At 42.1% G+C, this 12,769-nt stretch overlaps 1 protein-coding gene across 1 annotated transcript in view; it reads right to left on the reverse strand.

The window, feature by feature from the left end:
- LOC134628203 (von Willebrand factor A domain-containing protein 1-like) overlaps positions 1-1,475 on the reverse strand; it is a 32,446-nt gene extending 30,971 nt beyond the window's left edge. The window contains exon 1 of the mRNA XM_063474972.1: positions 743-1,475. Within this exon, the coding sequence (XP_063331042.1) occupies positions 743-1,475 (733 nt within the window). The remainder of the gene's footprint in view (positions 1-742) is intronic.
- Between the last annotated feature and the right edge of the window lie 11,294 nt (positions 1,476-12,769).

A 12,769-nucleotide genomic window follows, 5' to 3' on the forward strand; every position in this document is an offset into this window, starting at 1 on the left:
ACTTCAAAACTAATCAAATTTATGATCCACCACATACTCCCCCTCAGAATAGATGTTGTCCTCAACATCCAAATGTTTAACATTTAGCACAAAGTGGAGTTATGACCATTAGTATCACCAAACCCACATACAATAAATCATTGCATACTATAACTGGTTCTTGTACCTTATATGTACTCTACAAAAATAGTTTCACAAGCTGGAACTCTTTTCATACATTCTTTAGTGTGGGTTATTACCCAAAGTCTTTCAGTGTTCTCATACAGTCTGTATGAATTACAGTGTCCATGCAGTTACATTAACACAGTCTGCTGCTGGCTTGTAAACAAAGTCCTTTCAGTGCAGTTTGTCAAAGCAGTCACTCTCTCTTTTGACAAAGGTCCATGAAAGTGATATAAGCGGCTGTAGCCATGTGGTGTGCTTTGGATGTGTGTGTTAAGCTGCAAGCTCCATATGAACCAGTTCAATGTCCAAAAGTCACTTTGAATGTGAATTCTGTGTTAAACAGTCCATTTACTTGTGGTGTGTGGAGTGTAAGTACATTGTCTCTGTTCAGTAATGTGTTTCGTGTGTGATCACAATGTTTCTTTTCACTCAAGTCCATACAGTTATCAGTGGCAGTATGCCTGAACAGTCTGTGGAACCATGAAGTGTGTATGATGTGATGGTGTTCTCAGATTATAACAAGCTGGGGAACCAAGCCGATCATATGTGAAGATCTTTGGTGGCTTGCGCTCTCTACTCGGTCGATGATACTCTTGTTCACTGGTCCTGCTGTGTTTGTCTGGAACAGGTACAGGAACGGGTTCCTCCACTGATGGTTCCTCAACATAATTTTCCTGTTGGTCAGGTAGTTGTTCACATTGGTTCAGTACTTCATGTTCATTCTCTGGCTCAGATGACATGTTTTCCACTGTTTGAAGGTGTTTGGCTGGTTTATCAGTGCTCATAGGAGTCAGTGTCGGAGGGTAAAGTGGCTCAAATGGCTGCTGAGATGACACTGGATAGTACTCATCATCGTCATCCTCTTCCTCAGCTTGTTCCACTTCCTCACTTGTCTCCACAGCTCTTTTTCTTGTTCGTGGTCGCACTTCAGTTTCAACAGGCAGATGGTCACATGGCAGAAGGAGATTGCGATGCAATATCCTTGATCTCCCTTTTGCTTTCTCAGGTCTGAGTTCATAAACTGGGATATCTCTGCTGACCTGACGAACGACTGTGTGAACCACATCCTCCCAGTGGTTCCTCAGCTTGCCTGGACCTCCTCGAGGTGTCATGTTCCTTATTAAAACACGATCACCTGGCTGTAATACTGAGCTCTTCACCTTGCTGTCATAATGTCTTTTACTTCTTACAGCTGCTTTATGAGCGTTTTCTCTGGTGATCTCATATGCTTCTTCCATGCCTTGTTTCCATTTTACCATGTAGTCATGATGATTGCCATCTCCTTGTTCTGAGGTCAAGCTGAACAGCATGTCGATTGGCAATCGTGGGGAGCGTCCATATAACAAGTAAAAAGGGGAAAATCCAGTTACCTCGCTGCGGGTACAATTGTAGGCATAAATCAGTTTGTTAAGCGAGTCCTTCCAGTTAGTTTTCTGACTCTCCGAGAGTGTTTTCAGCATCTGGAGTAGTGTCCTATTAAACCGCTCCACTTGTCCATTCCCTTGGGGATGGTAAGGAGTAGTCCGGGACCCAGCAACTCCACAGTAGTTTTTCAGTTGTGCAAACAGATGATTTTCAAATTCAGCACCTTGATCATGATGTATTCGTGCTGGAAAGCCAAATCTTAAAGCATAGTCATTAAAGATTTTGTCTGCAGCCGTTTTACCTGATTTGGACGTTGTGGCATACGCTTGGGCGAAGCGTGTGAAATGGTCAATGACTACAAGGATGTATTCATAACCCCCTTTGCACTTGTCAAGGTGCAGGAAATCAATTGAGACAAGTTCAAATGGCTGAGTAGTGACAATATTAGTCAGTGGTGCTCTGCTCTCATGACACGGCTTCTTCTGTTTTATACAAACACACCTTCTGGTCACATAATCCTCTACTTCCCGTTGCATATAGGGCCAGTAAAACCGGTCCCGTATCAGTGACAATGTTCTCTCTACACCTTGATGGCCCATTTCATCATGTAGCTCCTTTAGTACAGTACTTTTGTGTATTTCTGGTGTGACCAACTGTTTTCTGTTTGCTGTTTTTCTGTGCAAGATCCCATTCTCATCCATCTCCAATTTCTCCCACTCCCTCAGGAGACATGACCTGTGGGCTGAGCTGTCTTAGTTCTGAACGTGATGGTTTTTCCTGTGTTAGTTTACACTGAATTACAGGTCCAATAGTCGGATCACTTCTCTGGTCCTGTTTGATCTGGCCTTTTGTCAGTGGAATGATGGAAACATCTGTGGCCATGGCTGAACACCTGACTGAGACACCCATGGACCATGACACATTGGAGTCATCCTGCCTTTCCACCGCCTGTGTGGTTGCTCCAATTACATCATATGCCATTTCCTCTGTGCATTCATTCATAAACGTTTCCATGTCTACTGGCATCCTTGAGAGGCTGTCTGCATCCACATTTTCTTTACCAGGGCGATATTTAATTGTGAAGTGGAAATCTGCCAGTTCTGCTACCCATCGACACCCTGTTGCATTCAATTTGGCAGTGGACAGTACATAGGTAAGTGGATTATTGTCGGTGTACACGGTGAAGAATGGTGCATAATATAGGTAATCACGGAATTTTTCTGTGACAGCCCACTTGAGAGCAAGAAACTCTAACTTGCCTGAATGCAGATGGTAATTCTTCTCAGCTGCAGTTAAAGTGCGGGAACCATAAGCAATCACACGAAGCTTTCCATTCTGCTTTTGGTACAACACGGCACCTAATCCCTGGTTTGACGCATCAGTGTGGAGGGTAAATGGCTGTGAAAATTCTGGAAAGCCTAGAACAGGGGGCTGAGTTAGACAGTCTATCAACTGCTCTAGTGCTAACTGGTGCATGTCAGTCCACTCAATAGGTGTACTCGAAGGGACACTACACCTGTTTCGCTTTGTTTGCCACTTTAATCTTGTGTTTCGCTGGATCTCAGCATCTGCAGGTCCCTTGAGCAAGTCATACAGAGGATTTGCAATTCTGGCAAAATCCTTGGTGTATTGTCTGTAATAACTTAGTAGGCCCAACATTGCTCTTAGTTCACCAACAGTACCTGGCCGTTTGTTTTTCAAAGCTGTTACAGCAGCGGTGTCTGCGGGGTCTATCCTGCTTCCCTCTGCTGACACAATCCTGCCAAGGTACCTCACTTCTGTCCTAAACAGGTCACACTTCCTTGGTTTGAGTTTGATTCCGTACTCCCTGAGTCGGCGCAGCACTTTCCTGACGTCCTCAACATGATCCTCAAACGTTCTGCTAAAGACAAGGACATCATCGAGGTAAGGCACACATATTTCATCCCTTAACCCTTCTAAGCACTCCTCCATGCAGCGTTGAAATGCTGCCGGAGCATTCATCAGTCCAAATGGGATTCTGACCCACTCATACAGGCCCCAGGGGGTCACAAAAGCTGTTAGGTGTTTACTGTCTTTGCCCATGAACCCCTGGTGGTATGCTTTACCCTGGTCCAGTAGAGAAAAGAGAGTGTTGCCACCTAAGTTGTCCATGATGTCTTGTACTCTGGGGATGGGGTGGCGGTCTGGGTGAGTCTTCCTATTCAGCTCTCGGTAGTCAATACACAAGCGCAGTGTACCGTCTTTTTTCCTCACACAGACTACCGGAGAGGAGTAAGATGAGTTTGATTTTTCCACCCACCCCTGAGCTATTAGGTCCTGTAGGTAGTTTTTCATTTCCTGATACAAGGGTTTTGGTACAGAGAGATAAGTCCGTGTGACTGGCTCATTATCTTTCAATGAAATGTTCATTTGCAAGTTTTCAACACAGCCTATGTCATCATCAGATTTAGAGAATGAATCTGATTCTTCTCTTAACATCTGACTAACAGCTTGTCTCTGGTGGTCATTCAGGTGAGTCAAGTCGACAGGTGGGTCCCATTGTTCACTTTTAGGTGTGTTCTCACCTGAGCTCTTAGCCTGGATGGGACAGACTGATGCAGCAGGAAGGCAGTCAGTTTTGAATACATTAGCAGGATATATTGATGCAACAGACTGCACAGTTCCAATAACAGTCCTACTTGACAGTGTGATGTCATGGCTAGTGGGATTTTGTACACTAATGATAATTTTTGGTGTCATACCAGTCTTTACTAAAACAAGGGTATCACAGAACTCGAGTCCTTCAGGCCACTGTGGGTTCTCATGAGGCTCGAAGATCAGAGTTCTATCTTCTTTGAAAGGTGGGGCTTGCACTCGACACTCGATTTGGATGGAGCTGTGTTTAGGCACTTCAACTCTCTCATTTGTTGTTCTTACACTGTGCTCACATGGCTGTCGCACCGTCACTGCATTAACAAAAGCTCTTGCCCTACTCTTTCTGAGGTGAGGAAAAGCTACTTTTACTGTTTTCATGAGTTTCTCTTTATTCTTATTGTTTGTCTGATCCTGTACTCTGTTTGCAACTAGGTGTGAAATCACATTGAAGCCAATTATGGGGCATGACTGTTGGTTGCCTTTTAATACTAACACAGGTATTAGCAGATCTTCATCATTAGCAGTAAGTCTGAAGCTTACCTCGAGCCAACCAATATATGGTATTTCCGTCCCATTGGCAGCTTCAAGTTGCAGTGGTTCAAGTGGGTCTACTAGTTCTGCCATATCTCTTAGTTGGACATCAGGCAAATGGGTCTGTTTCCAGGCCGCATCTACAGCACAAATTTGTGAACCTGTGTCCCAAAGTGCCTGGATTCTTTGGTTGTGCAGAAAGCACTGAATGAGACATTTCTCTCCTACAAGCTCTTTTACAGTAGGCGTCTTCACTGAATTACTGCTTTTCCTACACTTTGGTTTGCAACTTGACTGTGTTTCCTGTTTCTTAATAGATGAACATGTATATGACTTACAGTATCTTTTGTGCACAGACCAGTGTGTCTCTTGACAGTCTTTTGAGCAGTACAATGTTATTTTACAGACAGAACAACATTTTAACTTCATACTCTCTTCCTTTCCCTCACAGTTAGCACAATATTGGGACTTTTCAATGCTGTCGGTTGCCCCATGTCCCGTGGGAGCAACCTCCCTTAGTTTAAAGGGCTCCCTTTATCTGATTTGGTCAGTCTAGGCGCTTTACAACCTGCACGGAAATGCTCACTACTCCCACACCTAAAGCAATGCTGACAATATTCCTCACCTGCCTGCACACATGCAAAACATCTGGGACGGTGACGTGGTGAGGGATAATATCGCTGTGGTGCAAATCTTTGTTGAAACTGTGCTGTCCCATGCACATGCCCAGGTCCATGTGCTGAGTGGTATTCCTGTGCTGCTGCAGGAGAGTGCTGGTGGTAAAATGGCATGCAGTTTTGTTCAGCCTTAATGGGGAAAGGCTGCTGAGGTGCTGGGGTTGTCTTTTGAATGGTTTCTCTGATTTGGGAAACTTCAGCCCTCAAGTCTTTCAGCAGCACCATGTCAGCACGCATTTCTTTTATTTCTGTTAGAAGATCAGGGGGTAGAGGAGCTGATTTCTCTTGGGCTGTGCTTCTCTTTCCCACTGGGGAATCATTAGACTGGACAGTATTTACAGCTGTTACTCGTGATGGAGCGGCGTGTTTCTTTTTGTCCTGTCTTTCTTTTTCATTTGCGACTGCAATATTTACCTTCTCAAGCAACAACTCATCTGAAGTATTTGTCTGCAGGAGGTAAGGTTGCAGGTCACTTTTAATATTGTCATTCTGAAGACCAGTCAGGACAGTATGCATGAAAAGGCTCTGGACTAGTGCTGGGTCATACTTTAGACTGGACTCAACCTCCTGAGAAGCAAACAGGATTTTCTGTCTCAAGTCCATTGTCCTGATCAAGAAATTTTGGGGTGTCTCTTTACTACTCTGAACCTCAGAGGTAAGTTGTTTGTATAACTCTGTGGCACCTTTCTCCTGGTAATGAGACCTGAGGATTCTTCTAAGGGCAGGTAATGTGAGGTTTTCTTTTCCTTCAAGATAACTCCTTAGCTGCAAGCCTGGCGTGATAGCACGAATTACAGCATCAGTGATTTCTGATTCTGGGTAGCCTCTATTGATCCCGCTTTCAATTTGTCTGGCCAGACTAGAAAATGTCAGCCTGTCTTTTTGCCCCGGCTCTCCTATTTGGCCTGATATCTTAAAATCTTTGCGCCACATGGAACTGTTTGGTGCTGTTGGAACAATGTTTCTCACTGGGGTGCGAGGACTTAAGGCAGGATTCATGCTATTCCTCATCAAGTCATGCATTTCACCCTCTTTTTGTTGTAAGAGCAGTCTTAATGTCTCTATCTCCTCCTGGCTGCTTTCCTGGTCCTGAACAGCTGGATCCACTGTTTCATTCACACTTTGTTTTTTATCCATTTGTATGTCACTTATAATGTCCTGGACATTAAGAAGTTCTGACATACCTTCGTCCTCTCGGGTAGCCAGCTCTGTGCGTTCAAGGTGCTTAACTAAATGTGAGACTAGCTGACTGCGCGTTTTATTAATCACAAACTCTTTTCCTGGTCCGGAGATTTGAAGTACATCACATAATTTAATCAGCTGGTCTAAGGTCAGTTGATACAGTGTTCCTTTAATCTCCAGCTCTAGCTTTTCTAATTCAGACTCCATGTTGTCAGACGAGTTAGCACAAGCAGTCAGCTGAGAAATGTTCAGACTTAGTTGGCTTTTACTGCCCCCTAGTGGCCACTTTTTCACTTCAGGATACAGACACCAACGTAGGTCTAGCGATGCCTCTGCTGCCTTGCTTTGCTCCTTTCTGATACCTGGGTCGTCTGGGGGGGATGATCAACGAGAGGATTTCTCTTACAGGTCAGGGATGGTCCTCAAATCAATCATCCCAGCGGTGCCTCCAAATGTTGTGCCCTTAAACAGGGGAAATAGTGAGGAGAGGTGAAAGAACGGCACGGACACGCAGCTCTCACTCTCACTCGTCTGTATTGAGTTTATGAAAATACTCTAGACAACATTAACTGTAACATTAGACAAAAACCTATATAGACAGTAACAGAAAAATCTTCACACAATATGGCGGAGTACTAGCGAAAACTAGCATACACAGCAACAGAGATTAACTTGAACTTCTCAGCCAAAATAGTCCGCAATTCACATCTTTCGCTACAATGAACAATGATAACGTAATAATCAACAGTAACACACATTTATACAGATTTGTGCATGACAGTTACCTTAAACAGGGGAAATAGTGAGGAGAGGTGAAAGAACGGCACGGACACGCAGCTCTCACTCTCACTCGTCTGTATTGAGTGAAGGAGGCGCGCGAACACACCTACTGGAGCCCTGAGGCATTACCAATGGATCAACGCACAATCAACCCAGACAAAACTTTCACTACTTATCTCCCTCTATATTCCCACTGTATATTCTATTCGAAAAACAGTCAAAGCAACAAATAAAACATTAATAAAGGCATGACATGAAATGTAAGGAACAGAGATGTACAACTTCAAAACTAATCAAATTTATGATCCACCACACTCTTATGTATAAATATCCAACAGTCTCTGATGTGAAGTGTTTGTATATTAACAGAGCCCTTTTACACTTACATGAGTATGGAGAAAACACTGACAGCTCCACCCAGTGCTTCTGCTGTTAACCATGTTAATATTTATGCAGTGAACACTTGTTGTCACAGTGTGTTTGTCCCAGGCTTCACTCCACACTTGACCACACATCTGCAGCCTGCAGCACTGTGCGGTTTTCCTCCAATTTTAAAACATCATCTCCACCCCCCTTTCCATCCTCTCCTCTTTGTTGCTACCTGGAACCTTTAAATTGTCCTCGGGATACCCGGGGACTCTTTTGGCCTGAACACCTTTTGGGGAGAAAAGACACAAAATGTTTTTCTTATTAAGGTGTAAATTTGGTTTCCATCACATCAACTCAGGTAAAACTTATTTATATACATTTATTTTCTTTTGAACAAACCAAGCTTACCATACAGATCTATGTTTTAATTCCTGCTGTTGGAAAACACAGAGTCAAGGATGTGGTCTTACATTCTTCATTCCCACATTTGGTGTGAAAAAGCTAACGAATAAAAATTAGTTCTCAGTTGCTTTTAATCAAAACACTGATTCAGCTGAACTGATGAAATGAGGAACGACCTTAGAAGTGTGGTTGTAGAGAGCAGGCCTCATCAGATGATCTGAGACGTCAGCTGCTAAAATAAGGTCTCAGCAGGTCTGCTACATATACAGGAGTTCAGCTATGTAGGGATTTATATGTAATAAGAGTCTTGAATTTAATTTGTAAACACTTTTTATTACACAGTCAGTGGTTGACCACATTATCAAGTGTTACAAAGATTTCTAAATTTCACTGGAAGCCATTGAACGAAGTAATGAATAGATGTCAATATAATTTATACTGAAAAACGTAATGACATTTTCAAATGTTTTTCTTGTGTCAAAGGTATTCTTGCTACTGACAGACAGGACAATGATCCCAGAGATCTCCAGCCGTACAGCAGCCGCTCAGTTCATCTGTCAGTGCAGGAATGTGCAGGCATACCTCGATGTGAAAGTACACAAAGAAAGCCAGGGCCCCTGAGACCTGAGATCATCATCCTCTATCAGTCACATCGTGAGGATAATGGACTAGCTTTCCTTGCTTAACAAGGATGTCACTGTTAAAGCAGTGATGTTGCAGCAGCACAGATTCTCACTGTCTTATGATGGTTAGCTTAGCTCAGCTCAAAGACTGGAAGCATATGGAAATATTTAGCAAACACTTTAAACACCTGAACTGTATTATATAAGTATTATAAACAAATTTATTAAATCTGACCATGTTGATTCTTTGAAATGAATAAACATTGTGTCACTGTACACGATTGTGTCATTAACCATGTAAAGTATCCTCAGTGCCATATTGTATGCATTTGTATTGAAGTTTAAGTATTTCCATGCAGTGCACACAGTCAGTTGTGTCGTGTGTTGGCGGCCACTGCTCTGGGATAAAAACTGTTCCTGAGTTTTTGTTCTTAGTGTTCAGAACCATTTGCCAGATGGCAGCACTTCAAACAGAGAATGTCCGGGGTGTGTACTGTCCTCACTGATACTGTCTGCCTTCCTCATCCTGACAGCATATAGATGGAGTCCAGATGTGGGAGCCACATCCCAACAATTGGCTGTGCTGCCCTCACCTCTTGATGTAGATCTTTCCTCTGTAAAGCTGTTGCCCCGTTTGTCAGCATGGATTCCACTGTACTCTTGAAGTTTGGCATCAGTTTAATATCTCTAAAATTAGAAACATCTTGTATCAGAGTGATGCTGCAAAACTAATTTGTGCATTTTTTTTACTTCTATTATAATTTATTATTATCAGGTTGTTCTAAAAGCTCTCTGAAAAAAGTTCAGTTTACTCAGAGAGAGCATATTTCTCCCATATTGGCTTCTCTCCACCTGGTAAATCCAGAATTGAATTTAAAATCCTTCTCTTCACATATAACGTCTTGAATAATCAGGAGCCATCTAACCTTAGTGACCTTATAGTACCTTATCACCTGATCAGAGCACTTCACTCTCAGACTGTGAGCTTAATTGTTGTTTATAGAAAATTTAAAAGTAGAATGGGAGGCAGAGCCTTCAGCTTTCAGGCCTTTCAGGCTTTCAGCTTTCTTCTGTGGAACCAGATCCCAGTTTGGATTCGGGAGTCATACACCCTCTCTACTTTTAAGATTAGGGCTTAAAACTTTCCTTTTTGATAAAGAATATAGTTAGGGCTGGATCACGTGACCTGCGCCACCCTTAGTTCTGCTATATTAGACCTATGCTGTTGAGGGCATCCCATGATGCACTGAGTGTTTCTTCTTCACTCACCTTTTTTCCATCTGTGTTTATATACCACTCTGCATTTAATCTTAAATTATTATTAATGTTTTGTCCTACTTCTTCCCCATGGCTTCCTGAGCCTGGTTTGCTGGAGGTCTTCCCGTCAAAAGGGAGTTTTTCCTTCCCACTGTTGCCAAGTGCTTGCTGATAGGGGCTGTGAGATCATTGAGCTTTTCTCTCTATTATTGTAGGGTCTTTACCTTGTTATATAAAGCGGCTTGAGGCAAATGTTATGATTTGGTCCTATAAAAATAAAATTGAATTGAACAACAGCACTATCATTCTGAGCAGCGTGGTTAATGACAATATGCATGTATCAGCAGACACTGCAGTATATTAATATTTCTATATATAAATCCTCTTATGTAGCATCTACATTTTTGATGGTCATTTAAGCAGGTCATTACTCTATATGCACCTCTGCATAATGCTCAGTTATTGCCAACTCCTTATGCAATACTTTGGGTCCATTACATAACTGTCACACATGTGGACAACAGATAAATGCACTATATAAATGTGAGTAATTTCACACACAGTGCCCACATTCACCTTTAGTTTCAGCACTTAATCTATGTTACCTAATTAAAATGGAGATTAATCTGATCTGCTGTGGCCTAATTGATATGGACACTCAGGTTGTGTTATATTACTGGCTGATCGGACAACACCTCCTGCTTTTTGTGGTCATCAATATTAAGAATCATTAGGCAGATTTGAAGACATCACTTATCTAAATGAGCATCATGGATCCTAATGCAGGAAATCCCATTTATCATTTTGGCCCGTTGAAGGAATTAAAAAATGTTTTATTCTGAATAATTAAAGGGTTCAAAATTACTTCACATATCTAATTAATGCATAACTGAGTGAAATAATCACCTACAGGTGCAGTCCACCGCTATCATTCAGTGAATACACACAAATCTCCCTGTTTTTTATTACACTGCACAGAGATGATTCCCCACCTCTGTGATTTGTGTGATATGGCCTGAGTGGCCCCATGAGGTGCAGTGTAATCCCCTCTTGCCTGCTGCAGGTCTCCTGCAGAGGATGAAATTAGTGTTCATGAAAAGCCTGTGTTGATTCCAGCCACAGGGGATGAGGAATAAGCTATAATGAGGCAAGAGCGGAACAAAGGAAAATGGATTTTAATTTTCTGAAAATAGGAAGAGGCCGAGGGAGAACAGCAGCACTCAGTAAAGACCCAAAGTACCAAGCCATGAACTGAGGAGAGTAATGAGAAGGTGGAGGAGAGGGGAAAGATAATATGTGCTGCTCTCTCCTGTGGGGGGTAATGAGAGAAGAAGCAGTTGTGTTCATTTGGGGGGGGGGGGGGGGGGGGGGGGGGGACAGAGCAGAATGGCAGCTGTCTGGAAAGATGAGCATACTTCAAAATCCAGGAAAAGGCAGTAAATTAAAAGCCTGCAGACATTTATATGGGTTGTAGGACACCCTGTTTGATCATCCAAGAGGGAAAAATGTTTACAGCTGTTCTGAACTGGGATAACATGAGGATAACATGTTTTAAGAAGTCCTCCGCTGGAAGGCAGTCGTAAAGCCATACTTGGCTGCATACACAAAAGCTGACTGCAGTAATTGTCACTCCAAATCTACCTCTTTGTTGAACTGTCAATTTCAGAAAGATGCAGACATTTTTGCACCCAACCTGAACAATTCCCACCTCACAATGGGAGCTTTGGGTAGACATACCAGTGCCTTAAGAGCATAAACCTATTTAAACTCTGATGCTGTACATGAACAGAACAAAGCACCCCTTTGAGCTATATCCAAACACATGCCAACCCTCTTACATCTCACTCATAGATATAATCATAGATATTTACATACCTCAGAGGCCACCATGTCTTCCTTCTACTTACATGTGAAAAACTACATTTTCTGACTTTTCATTTGTTTGATTTCATACAGACGTTGCAAACAATAGCAGGCATGTCTCTATATTTAACTTGCAACTAACCTATGTAATTAATTTATAGTACATGGATATGCCCATACTACAGTACTGTTCTGCCTTTTTGGGCTGTTGGCTGTGAAATCAAAGTGACCCAATGCTGTCCATTAGTAAGCTCTTACAGATTGATAATCGCTTATAATGCCTGATTTTAGCCTGTTGCTAGATGGGTGCTAGTCAAAGTGATGTTATAATATAAACATAGCACAAAAAGTAACAAAATTGGGAAAGAAGAGTGCAAGCTCTCAGGTGCTGCAAATCAAGCGCCAATCAGATGTTAGCACCTGTGTTACCAGAAGCTAAAAAGAAGCATCAAAAGCAGAATAAGCTTTTTGGTATTGGCAGTGAAGATTTGACAAGTTTTTCATGTGCAATCCACATACTCAGCTCTGCTGGTCGACCCACAAATGCATTTTCCTTATAAATATGGCACCATTTAAGAAAAAAAAATGAACAGACTTTCCACTATAAGACTTATTGTAAAGAAGCATTGTTACAACAAAGAAATACTCAGAAAATTTCCTCACTTTATGTGCTTAGTTTATGATGTAAAGGCCTAATTTAACTTTTGTGCAAATAAATGAAATGTTACTGTTGTTACTGGAAAAAAACAACAACCTTGGTATCCTTTCATAGGGTGTACTCCATGAAGCCTAAAAACAGGTCAACACAGGTTGCCAGGCAATGTGATGGTGTCATAATGTATTGTGCACAATTCAACTTTTGTTGATATAAATTAGATGGTACTGTCATGAAAGCTTTTATGAGCCGTTATAACTGCATAATTTATAAAAATGTTTCAT

This window comes from Pelmatolapia mariae, linkage group LG5 (assembly GCF_036321145.2).
Source record: "Pelmatolapia mariae isolate MD_Pm_ZW linkage group LG5, Pm_UMD_F_2, whole genome shotgun sequence".
NCBI lineage: Eukaryota > Metazoa > Chordata > Actinopteri > Cichliformes > Cichlidae > Pelmatolapia > Pelmatolapia mariae.